Source organism: Zootoca vivipara, chromosome 12 (assembly GCF_965207765.1).
Source record: "Zootoca vivipara chromosome 12, rZooViv2.hap1.1, whole genome shotgun sequence".
In the NCBI taxonomy this organism is placed as follows: Eukaryota; Metazoa; Chordata; class Lepidosauria; order Squamata; family Lacertidae; genus Zootoca; species Zootoca vivipara.
In genome coordinates this window covers 52,050,299-52,067,402 of record NC_142595.1, presented here as the reverse complement: position 1 = coordinate 52,067,402, position 17,104 = coordinate 52,050,299, and the positions used below count along the sequence as shown (strand labels likewise).

The 17,104-nt window shown below is 51.2% G+C and overlaps 1 protein-coding gene across 4 annotated transcripts in view; it reads left to right on the top strand.

Moving 5' to 3' along the window:
- TFR2 (transferrin receptor 2) overlaps nt 1-17,104 on the top strand; it is a 34,947-nt gene that overhangs the window by 1,574 nt on the left and 16,269 nt on the right. For 2 of the 4 annotated variants that reach the window (XM_088655619.1, XM_035136071.3), the window contains exons 1-3: nt 12,513-12,603; nt 15,448-15,507; nt 15,611-15,830. In XM_088655619.1, coding sequence (XP_088511745.1) covers nt 15,475-15,507; nt 15,611-15,830 — 253 coding nt within the window. In that variant the 5' untranslated portion in view covers nt 12,513-12,603; nt 15,448-15,474. Of the gene's footprint in view, nt 1-12,512; nt 12,604-15,447; nt 15,508-15,610; nt 15,831-17,104 lie in introns of those variants that run through there. The other 2 variants (XM_035136072.3, XM_035136070.3) reach the window with 1 other exon arrangement.

Below are 17,104 nucleotides of genomic sequence, written 5' to 3'. Positions count from 1 at the left end.
AGAATATAAGAGCACAAGAAGAACCTGCTGGATCAGGCCAATGGAGCAACTAGTCCAGCACGTCCTGTCCTCACAGTGACCAGATGCTTATTATGGGAAACCTGCAAGCAGGATTTGACCGCAAGAGCCACTCTCCCTTCCTGTGGTTTCCAGCAACTAGTTTTTAGAAGCCTTACTGCCATCACGGCGGCTAATAGCCATCAATAGCCCTCTCTTGCTCCATGGATTTGTCTAATCCTGTTTTAAAGTCATCTCGGTTGATAATCATCACTGCCTCCTGTGGGGGTGAGTTCTGCAGTTTAACTATGTGCTGCAAGAAGGAGGACTTGGTTTGGTCTGGTTTGGTTCTGAATATCAGACCCCAAATGCCACATAGCTGAGTTCTGGGTATTTTCTCCTCCTGGCTCCAAAGCCTCCACATCCACCTTGCAGCTTAAGGCTTGCCATCAGTTCACCTGCGCCCGCCAAAAAGACCTGCATGACAGGCAGTAATGCAACAGGTGAAGCTTGCCCCCATGATTGGCTCTCGCTCCTCCTTTTTTTAAAAAAAACAGGCTGCATTAGCTTTCTATGCTGTAGTATTGTTAGAATGTTAATTATTGTGGGAGCTTCAGATACCAACGTTTTATTTGCGGGAGGAGGGTGTTATGTGATAAGGGCACATTCCATGCTCAAGATTGAAATACTGTACTGAGTACAGTTCTGGTTGCCTCTGCGGAGCTGGAAAAGGTTCAGAAAAGGGCATCCAAAACAATTCAGGAGAGGGAGCAAATCTCCTATGAATAAAGGTTGCAACATTTGGGACTTTAATAATTATTATTTTAAGGCGAGTAAGAAGCAACATGACAGAAATCTATAAAATTACACATGGGGTGGAGAAAGTAGATAGAGAAAGGTTTCCCTCCCTCTCTCAAAGCACTGGAATTCGTGGGCATCTAGTGAAGCTGGATGTTGGAAGATTCCGGACAGGGAAAAGGAAGGACTTTGTCATGTGGTGTGCTTTGTTAACCTGTGGAACTCACTCCCACAGGAGGAAGTGATGGCTGCCAACTTGAATGGCTTTACAAGAGGATTAGACAACTCTATGAAGGAGGGGGTGGGTTGTCTGTCAAGTGGATATTATTAGGATGGGCCAAATGGAACCTCCACATTCAGAGGCAGTAGAGCTGCAGAGTAACCACACACACACACACACACACACACACACACCAGATCCAGCAGGACTTTCTTACATTCTTATTAAAGAGTTGTCTGTTCTGTCCTGTTCTGCTTCACCTGATTTCATCTGTTTAGGGCACAGGATCCTGTCCCTGTGAACAAGGACTGCGGCTCAGTGGAAGAGTCCCAGGTTCAGCCTCCAATGGTATCTTTCAACAGAACTGGCTACAACCTTGCTGCCATCGGTGTAGACAATACTGAGCTAGAAAGGCCTGACTCGGTGTAAGGCATCTTCCTGTCTTGCTAGGCGGCAACCCGCTTCCATGTTTGGAATCCTTGCCCTCCAATTGCAGACGTGTGGGGAGCTGCCATTCACAGAGCCACACCCTTGGCCCATCCAGCCCAATATTGCTTGCATTGGTTGGCAGCAGTGGCTCTCCAGGGTCTCAGGCAGGAACCTATGCTAGATGCTGCTGGGGATTTGGCCTTCTGCATGCCAAGCAGGTGCTCTGCCACTGAGCAACGGCAACCGTTCCCCAGATGTGGCTTCTTGCTACTGATGCAACATGGAATTGTGGCGCTGGAAGGGTACCAGAGGGTCATCTAGCCCACCCCCTTCCTGTAATGCAGGAATCACAGCTAAAGAATCCCAGGTGTGTCCTTGTGGCACTGGAGCCAATGATCTGGACATAGGTTTATGGGGCTGAATCCTGCCTCCTATCCTAACTGTCCCACCCCTGCCCCAGAAGAAGCCCGCTTCCATCCTGGCATGGGTGACCCGCAGCCGCTTTTGGCTCACTCCTAGGTGACGCCTGGCGCTATCTAAGCCGAAATGTCGGCCAAGCCTCTCGCCCTGGGCTCAGCTGCAGGTGCTCTGTGTTCCCTGCTATCACTGAACAAACCCCAAAGCTGCCAAGACTGGCCGGGCATCCTTGTTTCCGTAGCCCCCCAACCTACATAGAATCAAAGAATTGTAGAGTTGGAAGGGGTCACAAGTGTCATCTAGTCCAACCCTCTGGAAGGCAGGGGACCCGGGTGTGCACAGAGCGCGGAGCGATCCAGCTGCCCTCATGGGCTCCCAGCGGCTCTTTTCCTCCAGAGGAAAGTTCACATTCCTGAGCAGAGCAGAGGAGCGAGCCGCTTTCTCTCTCTGCTGAGTCATGGGATGCAGGGCACCCCTCCAAGGTCGCAGGCAGAGAGAGTCTCGCCTCGTCAGCCGGAGGCCCCTTCTGAAAGCAAAGCATGGGATGCATGCAGAGAGCTACAGAGGCGCCAGGCCGCTGGTCGGCCTTGCCCAGTACTTTGGAATGAAAGGACCTAAGAGGAACCTGCTGGATCAGGCCAAAGGGGGCCCACCTAGTCAGACCTCACCTGGAGTACTGTGTCCAGTTCTGGGCACCACAGTTTAAGAAGGATACTGACAAGCTGGAACGTGTCCAGAAGAGGGCAACGAAAATGGTCAAAGGCCTGGAAACGATGCCTTATGAGGAACGGCTATGGGAGCTGGGTATGTTTAGCCTGGAGAAGAGAAGGTTAAGGGGTGATATGATAGCCATGTTCAAATATAAGAAAGGATGTCATATGGAGGAGGGAGAAAGGTTGTTTTCTGCTGCTCCAGAGAAGCGGACATGGAGCAATGGATTCAAACTTCAAGAAAGAAGATTCCACCTAAACATTAGGAAGAACTTCCTGACAGTAAGAGCTATTTGGCAGTGGAATTTGCTGCCAAGGAGTGTGGTGGAGTCTCCTTCTTTGGAGGTCTTTAAGCAGAGGCTTGACAGACATATGTCAAGAATGCTTTGAAGGTGTTTCCTGCTGGGCAGGGGGTTGGACTGGATGGCCCTTGGGGTCTCTTCCAACTCTATGATTCTATGATTCTAGTCTCCCAGGGGCTAGCCAGATGTCTCAATGGGAAGCCTGCAAGGAAGACCTAAAGACACCAGAAGAGCCTGCTGGATCGGGCCAATGGCTCATCTAGTCCAGCATCCTGTTCTCACAGTGGCCAACCAGGTGGCTTTTCTGGGAAACCCACAAGCAGCATTCGAACTCATGAGCAACACTTAGTGCCCCAGCTGAAATGGTCACAGTACCCTCTGTCCAGTCCTCTTTCAAAGCCTCCTGGGGGAGGGAGTTCCGCAGCTTAACTCTACGCTGCGTGAAGAAGGGCTTCATTTTGCCTGTCCCGGATCTTCCAAACATGGTCTCTCAGCATTGCTGATGGGGAGGCTTGCATTTCGGAAGGTAGCGAGAGAGAATCCTGAGGTCTTCAGTACAGGACGTTCTGCCCAGCTCTGTTTGAACAGCATGGTTGCGGGATCTGCTCAGGGCATGCAGCCTTCAAATTTCAGGTGTCAGGACCAGGGGATCTATGACTAGGTCGGTTTCAGTTTCTCATCTTCCCAATCCTAAATACAGTTCTCTGTGTGTTTCGGTAGCAATTGATGGCTTGTTTATTTTTTAAATCCTCATGAAGATTCATCAGCATTTTGGTGCCAATTTCTCCTAAAATACACATTCTTGTATGCTGTTTTGAGCAACAGATGCATGTCTCCTGCCCTAATGCATTTTTGTACGTTATTTTCAGGACTCTACACATTTCAATGCAAACGCTTTCCCCAACATACACATGTTCGCACACACTGTTTGGTTGGCGAACGGCATCACGAAATTCAGAGAAGCATGACTTTCAAAGGATAGTTGTGGTTTTGGTTCAGAAAACGCAAAGTATTTAGTTTCTTATTAAGATGCAAACAAAATCAAACACCCCACCACCACCACCATTCCCTAATTGTAGCCACCAGCCACTGCTAGCGGCCATCTCGTAATCATGAAGCAGTGAGTTCCACAGACTGGTGGTGTACAGCGAAAAAGCAACGAATGTGCGTTTGTGATGAGAGGCTGGGAAGCCCTTCCCTGACCTTCTCTATATGCAAAACCACTTCTATCTGGCAAGTGAAGCAACACTCCCCTCCACAACTAGGAAAAGGGATTCTTGAGCTGTGGTCCCTGCATTGCCGGGGGTTGGACTAGATGACCCTCGTGAGCCCATTCCAACTCTAAGGTAAATAGCCTCTGCTTTTCCAAAAGCAGGTCACAGGCGCATGTGATGTGTGTGCACCAGTGCTTAAAAAAATTCTCTCTCACACACACTGAGAGAAACAGGCCACAGCCAGCCAGACTGTCTGATCACACATCCCCATTGTTATGAGGCTTCCTCCCACTAAGAGGTGATGGGAAAGCCGCTTTCATTTACTTGGCGACAAGATGCCGCCGTGCCGATTTATGGGGCCCCCAGGGACCACTTTCTGACGGCTGCAGATGGGACGGTCCGTGCCTGGGCCACCTTGCCTGGTGTGCGTACGTGCAACGAGTCCAACACTCCTGGGGTCGCTTCACATCACACACACCACCGAGGAAGGGGCGCTGAGTGTAGGGGAGGTGGGGCGGAGCCGTGAATCAAGGGGGACTTGGAAGTCCTGGCTCCCAGCCCCATATCCCTGTTTAACTCCCTTCCCACTCTCTCCCACTTTGACAACCCAGGAGTCCTGGCTCCCAGCTTTTTCCAGGCTCCTCCTGACTGAACTCAAATTGCCCAGAGTTGGAGCCTCTTACCCTGTCCCCCTCCCATTCTATTATACTGTTTACTAGTTTTCTGGAGAAGCCAAGAGTCCACCCCTTTTATACACTTCCTGCCGTTAAGGCTTCACGTAGCCCTCATGGAGGAAATGGTGCTATGGTTTCAATTACGTCTTGATTGGGCCCATTTCACAGATGGCAAACTGAGGCCGAATGTTCATGGGCAACATTGCAGGTGGAGAACTGGTGCCGAGTGTTCGCTGGCAAAGTCTGCCCAGCCAGTGCAGGTCTGGCCAGGTCTGTCAGAGGAGCTTTTGAACTCAGAGCCCTCCACTGCTCCCATATTCAAGGCTGGGCCAAACCACTAGCCCTCTCATCCATTTGCCACCAGACAAGGGGATTCTGCCCTCCAGCTGTTTTCTCTGCAGAAGTATCTTCCTTCCTCCGAGAACTCAGGAATTCTGGATCTGCCCTGTCACTGCTCAGGAGACCCAGGTGTCCTGACTGCTAGCAGGAAACCCCTCCCTCCCAAGGGAACTCAGGAGTTCTATCTCACATCCATTCTGCCCAAGTTTGGTTTGCCACTCCCTCCGCTTCCCTCTCCAGACTTATAAACAGCTGCAGAACAGGCAGAAATCAAAGATCTGCCTCTATAGGGGGGAGCTGCATTGGTTGAATTCCTGCCTGCAGAGCAGCTGTCCCCTGATCTCCCCCCCCCCCCGCATTAGGTTTCTTTTCCTTGCAAAAGGCGCCCAGTTCCTCTTCCGGAGAACCCCGGTGTCCTGGCTCCTCTCTCCCCTCTCTTTCCAGGCTCTGAATGGGACCCAGGAGTCCTGGCCACCCCCTCACTTGCTCCTCTGCTGCCCTCCCCACCCTGTGTGTGGTGCTGCTGGGCCCCCGGCCAGAGCTCCCAGTGGCTCCCAGCTCCTCATACGTGCTGGCCTGCACACGCGGAGGAAGCCTTGATCCGCCGACCCAGGCGGACGGCTCCATCGATCCTGGCCGCGTCTCCAAACAGGGGATGAGGCCTGGCGGCGCCAGCGACAGTGACAGATCAACCAGGCCAGGCGGGAAGGGAGACCTCTGACCTTTGGCCATCGGCCTTCCCAGAGGAGCCTCCAGAGAATGGGAGCGGGGACCAGTGGTCACAGCAGGTGCCGGGAGCCTCTTCCTGTCAAAGTCTTTGGCCTCCCTCTGTTGCCAACTCCCGCCTTCTTCCTCCTAACTTATGACTTTTTATTACTATTATTGGTTTATGAATTGCCTCCTGTCTCAAGGCAATTAGATTAAAAAACAAAACCCAGGTCTAAAGCCCTAACAAGCAGGCGCTCGTGATGAAGGAAACCCCATTTTTATCCAGCTTGTTTTTCAGTTTTGCTTTTCTCAGTTTAGAAGGAGGTTGTAAAAGGACAGTCCTGTGATGGGGGTAAGGGGTGGGGGGTCGCTGTTAGCCCTCACACCCCATGGGAGGTGGGATTACTACAAATAAAATGCTCAGCCCATCCTAAATCTCTCCCTTTGACCGGGGCGGGGGGGCGGGCGAGCGGTTTCCCAAGTGAGCAAAGGAGCCCTGTGTAGCTACAAATGGAAATGAATAGAGCCCACCCATATTAGGTAGGTGGGTGATGGTGTGTGTGTGTGTGTGTGAGAGAGAGAGAGAGAGAGAGAGAGAGAGACAGAGAGAGAGAGAGAGAGAGAGAAGACTGTCCAGTGAGGGTTTTCTTAGCTGTGATTCCTACATGGCAGGGGGTTGGGCTGGATGATCTCTTTGGATCCCTTGCAACCCTATGATTCTACAATTTTTGCTTCTCCTGCCCATGCTCCCTGAATGAACAGGGTGGGGAACATTGAATGAGAGGCACACGGCTGCTTTCTTCAGATCTTCCACCTGCTCTATGGGGATAATCACAATACCAACCGCCCTACCTACCTTACAAGGTTGTTGTGGGAACAAAATAAACTAAGCACAGTATACGCTAAAGCACTATACATCATCTTGTTCTTAATGATTATGAGAAGAATACATGAACACAACACACTCCATATGCATTCTCAGGTAGCTGAGGATTGCAAAATGTTCACGCAGGAGCTGACGCCCTCGGGGTGGGGTGGGGGGGTGGCATAGCTTAGTTTAACTTCGATGTTCTGTGTGTGTAGAAGATTCAGGCCACTGAAAAGAAAGTCCTTCTTCGTGCAGCACAGAACTAAACTATGGAACTCCCTCCCACAGGAGGCAGTGATGGCAACCAGCTTGGATGGCTTCAGAAGAGGACCATAGCTGCCAAGTTATCCCTTTTTTAAGGGAAATTCCATTATGCTGAATAGGCTTCCTCGCGAGAAAAGGGAAAACTTGGCAGCTATGAAGAGGACTGGTGCATTTAATTCTCACAACAGCCCTGCGAAGTAGGCCAACAGGGGCAGTGACTGACCCAGGGCCATCCAGTGAGCTTCATGACCGAGGGGAGGGATTTGCATCAAGGCTCTAACCACTGCACCACACAGTGGCTCTCACAGTGTTGGGGTTGCAGCCCAGGGTGTAAAATAAATTGAAAAATAAATTGCACAGCAGGAATTCCAGCCTGTACGTCCTGCTCTGCATTCAGGACCCAGAAATGCGGCTTACGCCAGCAAGCCCTGAGGCATTGTCAAGTCACATGACTTCTGAGAAAACCTCCTGGAAATCTAGGAAAATGGGAAGGTGGGTTATCAAGTGTCAGGGATAACACACATAACACACCCGGCAGGGGTGTTGCAAGGAGAAGGATCTGGGAAATTGCCCACAGAATTCTGGAGCGGCCAGGCCTGGTGCTCAGAGGACCTCTCTGGGCTAGGTGCAGCAACAGCCAAGGGTTTCTAAGCATGCACAGAGTTCCTTTTGCTTACCAGTAGAATAATAGAATTCTAGAGGACTCCAAGGGCCATCCAATCCCAACTTTCTGCAATGCAGGAATCAGAGCTGACTAACCACTGGCCACCTACAAACATCTAGGAATTTTTTTTGTCTCTAAACTAATCCTATTTTAGTTATAGTGCCGACTTTTGAAATGCGGTGAATGATGGCCATATTGACTGCATTCTGTTGAAATTACTCCTTAGATCTGAGCTGCCCTGGGAGGGCCTTGCGCTGAAAGGTGGCCTACGTAAAATAAATAAAATCTTACAGGCAGTGGCGGTACGAAAAGAGGGCCTTCTCAACAGTTGCCCCCAGTTGTGGAATAATACTGCTATGCTGGCTTGGAGCTTGTGGGAGTTGTAGTCTAAATCCTAAAACCTATGGAGGGCACCTGGTTGGGGAAGACAGAATTAAATGGCTCAAAGTTGTGATTTAGCCTGTGAGCTCTGCATTGCAGGGGGTTGGACTAGATGACCCTTGGCGGTCCCTTCAAGCTCTACAATCCTGTGAAAGCCAGCTGCCATTTCCCTCCTCACTGACCAGAATGTTTCAGACCTGGCTTCAGTTCTGTCTTTGAAATTCTCTTCCTTAAATCCTCCCCTTATCTTAAGAAAACACAACTTGGGCTGGCTTAGATCAGTGGAGCACCCTGCAGTCTTTTGACTTTCACAGAACTCTTTGTCAAAATTGCCCCTGGATAAAGAGTTTTGTGGAGCTCGAAGGCTGGCATACACCAGCCTAACTCGGCTCGATGAAATAAACAGAGATAATTTTGCCTGTGATAAACCTAGGTTCAATTTAACAACATCTTTTAAACAACAGCACTTTGGGGCTCTGAGCATCTCCCTCTCCAGACTTGGGAGATATAACAAGTGATAAAATATAGGCTGTACAACCAGAGATGCAGTGGGAGGGAGTGAAGAGTTAAAAGAGGGTTGGGCTTACCAGCCCAAGGGGGCGTGCCCTTCTTTGGCCACGCCTTCCTGGATGCGCAAAGTCTGACAGCTTAGCTCCTTATCTCTTCCTGCTTCTTGTGCAATGCAAACAGCTTCTCTGACCCCAGTGCCCTCATGGGGCAGCGCTAGGGGGCGCACCGCGTTTGCCAGCCTATTCTGGGATCCTGCCTGGCACGCTGCTTGCTCTCGGAAATTAGCCAGGTCTTGCATCAGCTCCGGCAACTGCGTAGCAAATCTGACAGCGCTGTTTCCAGCGTTGAACAAGAGCCTTCTCCCCTCCTGCGGTTTCCAGCAACTGGAATCTGGAGGCATCGCTGCCTGAGCCATACTGGCTCTTTGCCATTGAAAGCCCTCTTCTCCAGTAGTTTGTTCTATCTTGGAAGCCACCTTGCTTGGTGGCCACCACTGCCTCCTGTGGGAGACAGTTCCGTAGTTTAACGTATGTGCTGTGCAAAGAACTTTCTTTTATCTGTCCTGAACCTCCCAACATTTGGCTTCATTGGATGCCCACGAGTTCCAGTGTTTTCCATGCTGCACATCATTTTACAGGCTCCTATCATGCAGCCTCTCACTTGTCTTTTCCTCTCAATTAAAAAGTCCCAAGTGCTTCTTCCTAGGGGAGTTTATGCTTCCTGTTCTGCACCCACCACTTTTCTAGGTCAGGCGCAAACAGAGGAACCGTTTAACCACCACACGTGAATATGTGAATATATGTGAATGCGTGACTATATGTGTGGATATTCTTCTTGAAAACTGCTCCTGAGTTTGTTTGTTTTTATATAATCAAGGAAGTATATAAATTGTATGACACATAAAAATAAAATCATAAATATGCCTTAAATTCAGATTTCCCCAATCTGGTGGCCTCTGGTTTCCCACTGGGGCATCTGATCAGCCACTGTGAGACCAGGACACAGGACCAGATGGGCCACTGGTCTGATCCAGCAGCCTCTTCTTATGTTCTTGGTGTTGGGAAGAGGTGTTATGGGAACAGGGACTTGGGCAAAATGTCTCACACCCAAGAGCTCCCCGGGGACCTGCCACGTTTTCGAAGGGGCCAATGAAACTGAGCCACAGTGGCGCGTGTTACCCTTTGCGACAGCATGGCAGGAGGGTGAGGGTGTGTGTGGTCACCCCTCTGTCATAAGTATGTGTCTGATCCCACAAGCGTGCCCAGCGCTCACGTGAATTCATACACACGAGTGTATGGCTTGGGAACTTTGGCCAGTTACCACGTGTGTTACCATTATGGACACACGTTGACCCTTAACCTTACACCCACAAGACGTTCTCACAGAGAAAGAATAAATAATGCTTGGTTTATTATGTGAAACGAAAGTGACAGAATATATAAATGCTACTTCGGGCAGCAAAATTACAGTTTAAGCAGGCAGTGAATCGTACCACACACACACACACACCTTGATCTAAAGAATGAAAGAATCCCCAACCATTCTCAAAATCCTACAGAAAGCGAGTGTGAGAATTTTGCCACAGGACCCACTTTAAGAGCCAGCCAAGAAATGAAGTATACTTGTCCTTAGAGAGAAGCGTATATTGGTTCCTTGTGAAAGTTAATAATGGAGGGTCTCTTGTCATATTAAGCCAACCTTATTTTACTCGTGCCATGATCTACAGTAATAAACCACAGGAAAAGTTCAAATCGACACACAGCTATTCACACCTCCTGCCTCCCCCTTCCTCTTTGCCTTGCACAATCTGGCCTCCTTCCGTTATAGTTAGTTATAAAGCATTAAACTGTCCTGATGTGCCTTGAATGAAGAGGGTTGTCTTAGTTGGGTGCCGCTCTGCCCCCTGCAGGTCAGATGGGGAATTAACGTAAATGCACATTCCTTCCAAAGTCCTTACTACAGCCTTTCAAAACCTAGTTATCTCAAGATCACACACCTAGGACAGGTAGAAACCTGGATTTGTATACCAAAAAATTGCCTCCTCCAGTGGACATCCAACAAACAACATCCAACATACTGTACTGCCAAAGTTCCACCCACTCCCCACCCACCCCACCAAACAAAATCAAACATACACCCAAAATCCCGCCCACTGGCAAAATAACGGCCACTCTCCACCCACCCCACCACCCTGGGACACAGCCCACCCCGAGAACAGGCCTCTGCCAGGGGCCAGGCCACCCCAACAGTAGCCCGCTCCCCAAGCCCCCCCTCCTGCCACGGAGGTACCTACCCCAGAGATCCCCCTCACTCCCCAGAGATCCCCCCATAGGTCTCGGCCTTCACCATCCTACCCGATCCACAATCCATGCCCTCCACTCATATCTTGCCCGATCCACAATCCCTGCCCTCCACAGAGATCTCCCCACCGACACGAAACAGCCCAGTGGGGCCTACAGGGGAGTCCGAAGGGGGACTCTGAGGGCCCATTTCACAGACTGACCCACAGTGGGGCCTACAGGGGAGTCTGAAGGGGGACTTTGAGGGCCCATTTAGGACCTACAGGGACTCTGAGGGCCCATTTCACAGACTAAACCACAGTGGGGCCTACAGGGGGGTCTGAAGGGGGACTCTGAGGGCTCATTTAGGGCCTACAGGGGGGTCTGAAGGGAGACTCTGAGGGCCCATTTCACAGAGTAAGCCACAGCAACGCATAAGAATAAAGGTGTTGTTGTTTAGTCATTTAGTCGTGTCCAACTTTTCCAATCCTGACCCCATGGACCAGAGCACGCCAGGCACTCCTGTCTTGCACTGCCTCCCACAGTTTGGTCAAACTCATGTTGGTAGCTTCAAGAACACTGTCCAACCATCTCGTCCTCTGTCGTGCCCTCCATCTTTCCCAACATCAGGGTCTTTTCCAGGGAGTCTTCTCTTCTCATGAGGTGGCCAAAGTATTGGAGCCTCAGCTTCAGGATCTGTCCTTCCAGTGAGCACTCGGGGCTGATTTCCTTTAGAATGGATAGGTTTGATCTTCTTGCAGTTCTTGGGACTTGAGTCTCCTCTTGAGGTAGTAGTAGTAGTAGTAGTAGTAGTAGTAGTAGTATTTGCCTTTTTTGCTGCTGCATCACACTGCGGACTCACATTAAGCTTCTGGCCTACTTAGACCCCTAGATCCTTTTCACTTGGAGCATAGGAGGCTGCCTTATACCGACTCAGACCAGGCAGCCTCTGGTCATAGAAACCCTTTCCAGAGCCACAGCTATAAAACATTGCCTTTTCAAACACGTAGCACAACCAGTGTTTGCTATTCTTGTCCAAACCCCTTGCTCACACTGTCATGCTAGGAATGCATCTTGTATCTTTAAAGATAAGAACCTGGCTGGATCAGGCCAATGGCCTGCCTAAGCCTGCATCCTGTTCTAACAGAGGCCAGCCAGGTGCCTGTTATGGGAAAGCTGCAAGCAGGATCCGAGCAAAAGAGCAACTGTCCCTGTTGTTTCCAGCAAGGGGTATTCAGAAGCCTTGCTGCCTTCAACTCTGGAGGTCAGAGCAGAGCCATCGATAGCCTTATTTTCCTCTAGGAATATGTCCAGTCATCCTCTGAAGCCAGCCAAGTTGGTGCTCATCACTGCCTCCTGCAGGAACGAGTTCCACAGGTTAACACTGTGCTCTGCGTGAAGAGGGGCTTTCTTTTATCCGCCCAACACTCATCAGCATCATTAGCTGTGTGACGCAGTTCCGACATGCCAATATTTGATTTAGTCACTTGCTTCTTAAGACGGCCTTCATTCGTGTCATTAAAGGTTAATAAAGGCAAATCTGCAAAAGGCAAAAGTGGGGAGAGGGGTCAGGGAGGTGGGGCTGCGTGGGCACACCCGGCAGACGTGCACAAGCACACTCGCACCCTCCCTGCCTCCACCCCACCCCTGGCTAGAGGGAGGTCAGCCTCTCCTCTCTGGGGCTGGGTTGAGTGACCTGGAAGTTTGGCCCACGAGGGACGGAGGGGGGGAGGAGCAACCCAGCAAGGGAGCAAGAGAGGGGCAGGCAGGCGCTGAGTTCAACAGGGGACCCAAAACGTCTCCGCAAAGCCAGGCCTCCCCAAGAACCAGTGAGTCTTTGGGGTGACGGGCGGATGGATGGAGGGGAAGGGCTTTGGGCATGGAAGGGAGTGAGCGGAAGGGGGGTTCTCTGGTCTGTTTGTTTCGGGGGGAAGGGCCTAGGGTTAAAGGTTGGGATCTCAAGCAAGTGCCACGTCAGGGGATCGCTTTGGGGCACCCCTGGGCATGCCTCACACCCAATCTCCATCCCTCCCCCCACTTTAATTCAGCCTTCCCCAACCTGGTGCCCCCCCTCCAATATGTCTATCAGTTTGTACCCCTCCTTTTCCTCCAGGGAGCTCAAGGTGATGGCACATGGTTATTCTCCTTACCATTTGATCCTCACAACAGTCCTGTGAGGTAGGCTAGGCTCAGCGAGACGGTGACCGACCCCCAAGGTCTCTCAGTGTGTTTTATGGCCGAGGGGGGGGGATTTGAACCCTGATCTTTCCCAGGTCCTAGTTCAAAAGTCTAACCCAGGGATCAGCAAACTTTTTCAGCAGGGGGCCAGTCCACTGTCCCTCAGACCTTGTGGGGGGCTGGACTATATTTTTCTTTTGGGGGGGGGGAATGAACAAATTCCTATGCCCCACAAATAACCCAGAGATGCATTTTAAATAAAAGGACACATTCTACTCATGTAAAAACACGCTGATTCCCGGACTGTCCGTGGGCCGGATTTAGAAGGCGATTGGGCCGGATCCAGCCCCCGGGCCTTAGTTTGCCTTCCCATGGTCTAACCACTGTACCACACTGTCTCTTGCTGTTTTAGGCTATAGCTCCCACCAGCTGATCTAATTCCTATCTAGCCAGGCTTCACCTACAACTTCTGGAATGGCCTTTTGCCACCTTTGTGTTGGGGTGTGGGAATCCTGGTGCGAGGGAAAATAAAAACCACTTTGAGCCGGCAAATGAAGGGTTTTTAATTTTTATTCGTAACTTTTACCTCCACCTTTGTGAAATCAGGATGCAAGGAGAGAGCCTCAAAGCCCAGGAAACACCTGAGGCAGAGTCTGGAGGGTCATGGTGTAAAAGCGGGGGACACCTCTCTGCCCCCAAATGAGGGGTAATTTCTTTGGATCCTGGGCTATAATGCAAGAGGGACTCAGATCCAGAACTCCTGAACTTCCTGCCTGATTGGGAGCAGGTCCTAGCTGGTTACAGGTGCTTTAAATATCAGGATTCCTGGGTCCCCCCCCAAAAGGAAATAGGATTTATGGGGGTTCAGTTGTCAAGGCCAAAATCCAGGATTGAGTTTTGCTGGGAGGAGGAGTGAATATATGTATTTGAGGCAACAGAGCTGAATTCCTGACTCATCACACACAGGAGCTAATATTTAACCTGCTCTTTGTGTGTGCGAGGGAGAAAGAGGGCGTTCATTGGAGGAGATTTCTAGCCCCAGAGAAGCCGGGGGGGCTGCCCCAAAGAGAGAAGCAGGCTGGAGTAGTGGCTACAGCACTGGACTGGGACCAGGGAGACCAGGGTTCAAATCCTCCCACTCAGCCATGAAACACTCTGGGTGACACTGTAATTTGGGGGTTTAGATGGGTGTGGGTGGCAGAGAGCTCTGTACCCCGCCTTGAGCTCTTTGGAGGAAAAGGTGGGATACAAATGCAATAAAAAAAATAAGCAAAATAAACTTTCTTCTCTTCTCATTGCTCCTGCTCTTCCATTTCCCTTCCTCCAAGGCAGGTCATTCTGGGTACAGGAAGGGACGACCGGGGGTGGGGGTGGGGGGGTGGTTAGGGGCAGCCAGAAGCAGGCATAGTGGGGAATCTGGCACCCGCTTGGCATGCAGAAGGTTTCCAGTTCAACCCCTGACAGGACTGGGAGAGATAACAAATGTCTGATACGTAGAGCTTTCACTGCTGCCACTCAGTGTAGACAATATTGAACTAGATGGACCAAAGGCAGCTCCCAATGTTCAGTGAGGACTAGCACCTTGGCTTTATTTTAAGGAAAGAACCACTGCTCGGCGGTAGAGCCTTGCATGCAGAAAGTCCCAGGTTCAATTTCCAATGGTATCTCTAGGTAGGACTGGGGCAGGGGGGACCCGCGGCCTGAAACCCCAGAGAACCACTGCTGCCAGTCATTGTAGGTGATATTGAGCTGGATGGAGCATCCCTCACCAATACATACATATGTGTGTGTGTGTGTGTGTGTGTGTGTGTGTGTGAGAGAGAGAGAGAGAGAGAGAGAGAGGTTGTTGCTGGCATCTGTCTGTCTCCGCAGACAATGGAGAAGTGCTCCTTTGGGGGTGAAGTCAAACTGTTGGACGGTTATAGTGCCTGCTGTGGCTGCAGAGACTGATACGGGAGAGACGTGTTTTGTTGCAGCCGGGGCAGATGAAGGCGTCCGGCTGTGCTGCTGCAGATGGCCCAAGCTGTCTCTTCTCCCTTTGCTCCTCCCAGCGGTCATTCCTCCTCCGGTCACTGCTGTGGATGCATAACCTGGCTGCCTGTCTCCAGGCCCTGCAGTTGCCTGCAAGCCATTCCCATACTGTACTGTGGGGCTGATGCGCCCAGCCTTCCTGTTCTAATGAAATAAGCAAATTTGACCCTGGCCCCGAGAACGGAGGAAGTGGTACGTGCACAACAGGTGCCTCCGCCAGGCCAGCGTCAAGGCTGGGTGGGTGGGCTGCCTGCCTGTGCAGGGCCTGATAAGAGTCCCCGAGGCCGCGTCCCCGATAAGAAGGCCCCATCGGTTAGTCACGTCTGCAAAAACCACCCCTTTCCCCCCATGTAGCAGGGAGGGAGGGAGGGATGGTATGGTGGCAGTGATAATCCTGATAAGATGTGGGTGGGGTTGGCGGAAATCTCGTTTTCACGTTCTGCCAAACTTCTGCCTCTCCGCAGGGCGGGAACCGCGCAAAACCGGACGGCATGGATTTTTGGAGATCCCGGCTACGGGACGCGGTAAGGCTGCGATATTGGCGACCCGGCTGGGTCTGAGGGCCGTGGCTTCCGTCCTGACTCCCCCTCTTTACCGACTCCCCATTTCCTTCCTCCCCACCCCCAGAGGAACAAGAAGCCACCTCGGAGATCCTCCTCCATCTACCGCAAGATGCCCGAGGGCGATGGAGACCCCGAAGGGCTCCAGATGAAGGTGATGGAGGCTGAGGGACCTGGGGCCTCCCGTGGCACTGAGAAGGCAGGAGACAGGGCGCAGTGCCTGTGGAAGGATCGCTGGAAAGCCGTGGTCTGCCTCGGGCTCGTGGGACTCCTGGTCTTCATTGTGGGTGAGAGGAATCGGATCTGGACCCCAGATCTGGCCACAGGGCTGAGCTCTGCCTGGGCTTCCCTTGTCCCTATTGTGATCATCAGGATTTTATACGAATATTGTGATCATCGGGATTTTATTTAAATATTGTGATCATCAGGATTTTATATAAATATAAATAGTAAAATGTTAGGAATTCTATAGGGCCATCCGTGGGTGCTTTACACAAAAGGGCAGGTTCATGTCCCTGGGAGCTGAGCTTCTCATATTTCACCAAGGAAGCTGCCTTATACATTTCAAGTACATGGTCCCCACCCCCCACCCCCAAAAGAAGCCTGAGTACTGTAATTTCACCCCAGACAGGGGTGCAATTCCCAGCTCACTGTTGACAAACGACAGTTCCCAGGATTTTTTGGGGAAGCCATGCGTAAGAGAGGAGAGTTAGAATCATAGAATCATAGAGTTGGAAGAGACCACAAGGGCCATCCAGTCCAACCCCCTGCCAAGCAGGAACACCATCAAAGCATTCTTGATATATGCCTGTCAAGCCTCTGCTTAAAGACCTCCAAAGAAGGAGACTCCACCACACTCCTTGGTAGCAAATTCCACTGCCGAACAGCTCTTACTGTCAGGAAGTTCTTCCTAATGTTGCTTCTTCCACAAGTTGCTCTTGTGCGAGTCCTGCTTGTGGGTTTCTCATGGGGGCATCCGGTTGGCCGCAGTGAGAACAGGATGCTGGACTAGCTGGGCCACTAGCCTGATCTGTCAGGGCTCTTATTATGCCCTTACAGTGTGTATGCAGCCTGAATCATAAGAACATAAGGAGAGCCTGCTGGATCAGGCCCATGGGCCATCTAGTCCAGCATCCCTTTGTCACAGTAGCCACAGAGGCCAAGAGTCTTTCCCCCTCTTCTCCAGCAACTGCTATTCAAAAGGATTGCTGCCTCCAACTGTGGAGGCAGAACATAAACCATCCTGGCTAGTAGCCCTCGATGCTCCTCTCCACCTCCCATGAATTTGTCTAATCCTCTTTGAGAGCTGTTCTAGTTGTTGGCCATCACTGCCTCCTGTGGGAGGGAGTTCCACAGATTAACGATGTGCCGCCCATCAGACCCACTGGCCCGTCTAGGCAGACATTGACTGGCAGCACCTCTGGAAGAAATCAGAGGGAGGACTTCCTATCAGCTGGGGATTGAACCTGTGACCTTCTGCATGCCAAGCAGCCGCTCTACCATCTGAGCTACACAACCCTTCCTGTGGGGGGGGGGGTTTGGGAGGTGAAGGAAGGAAGGC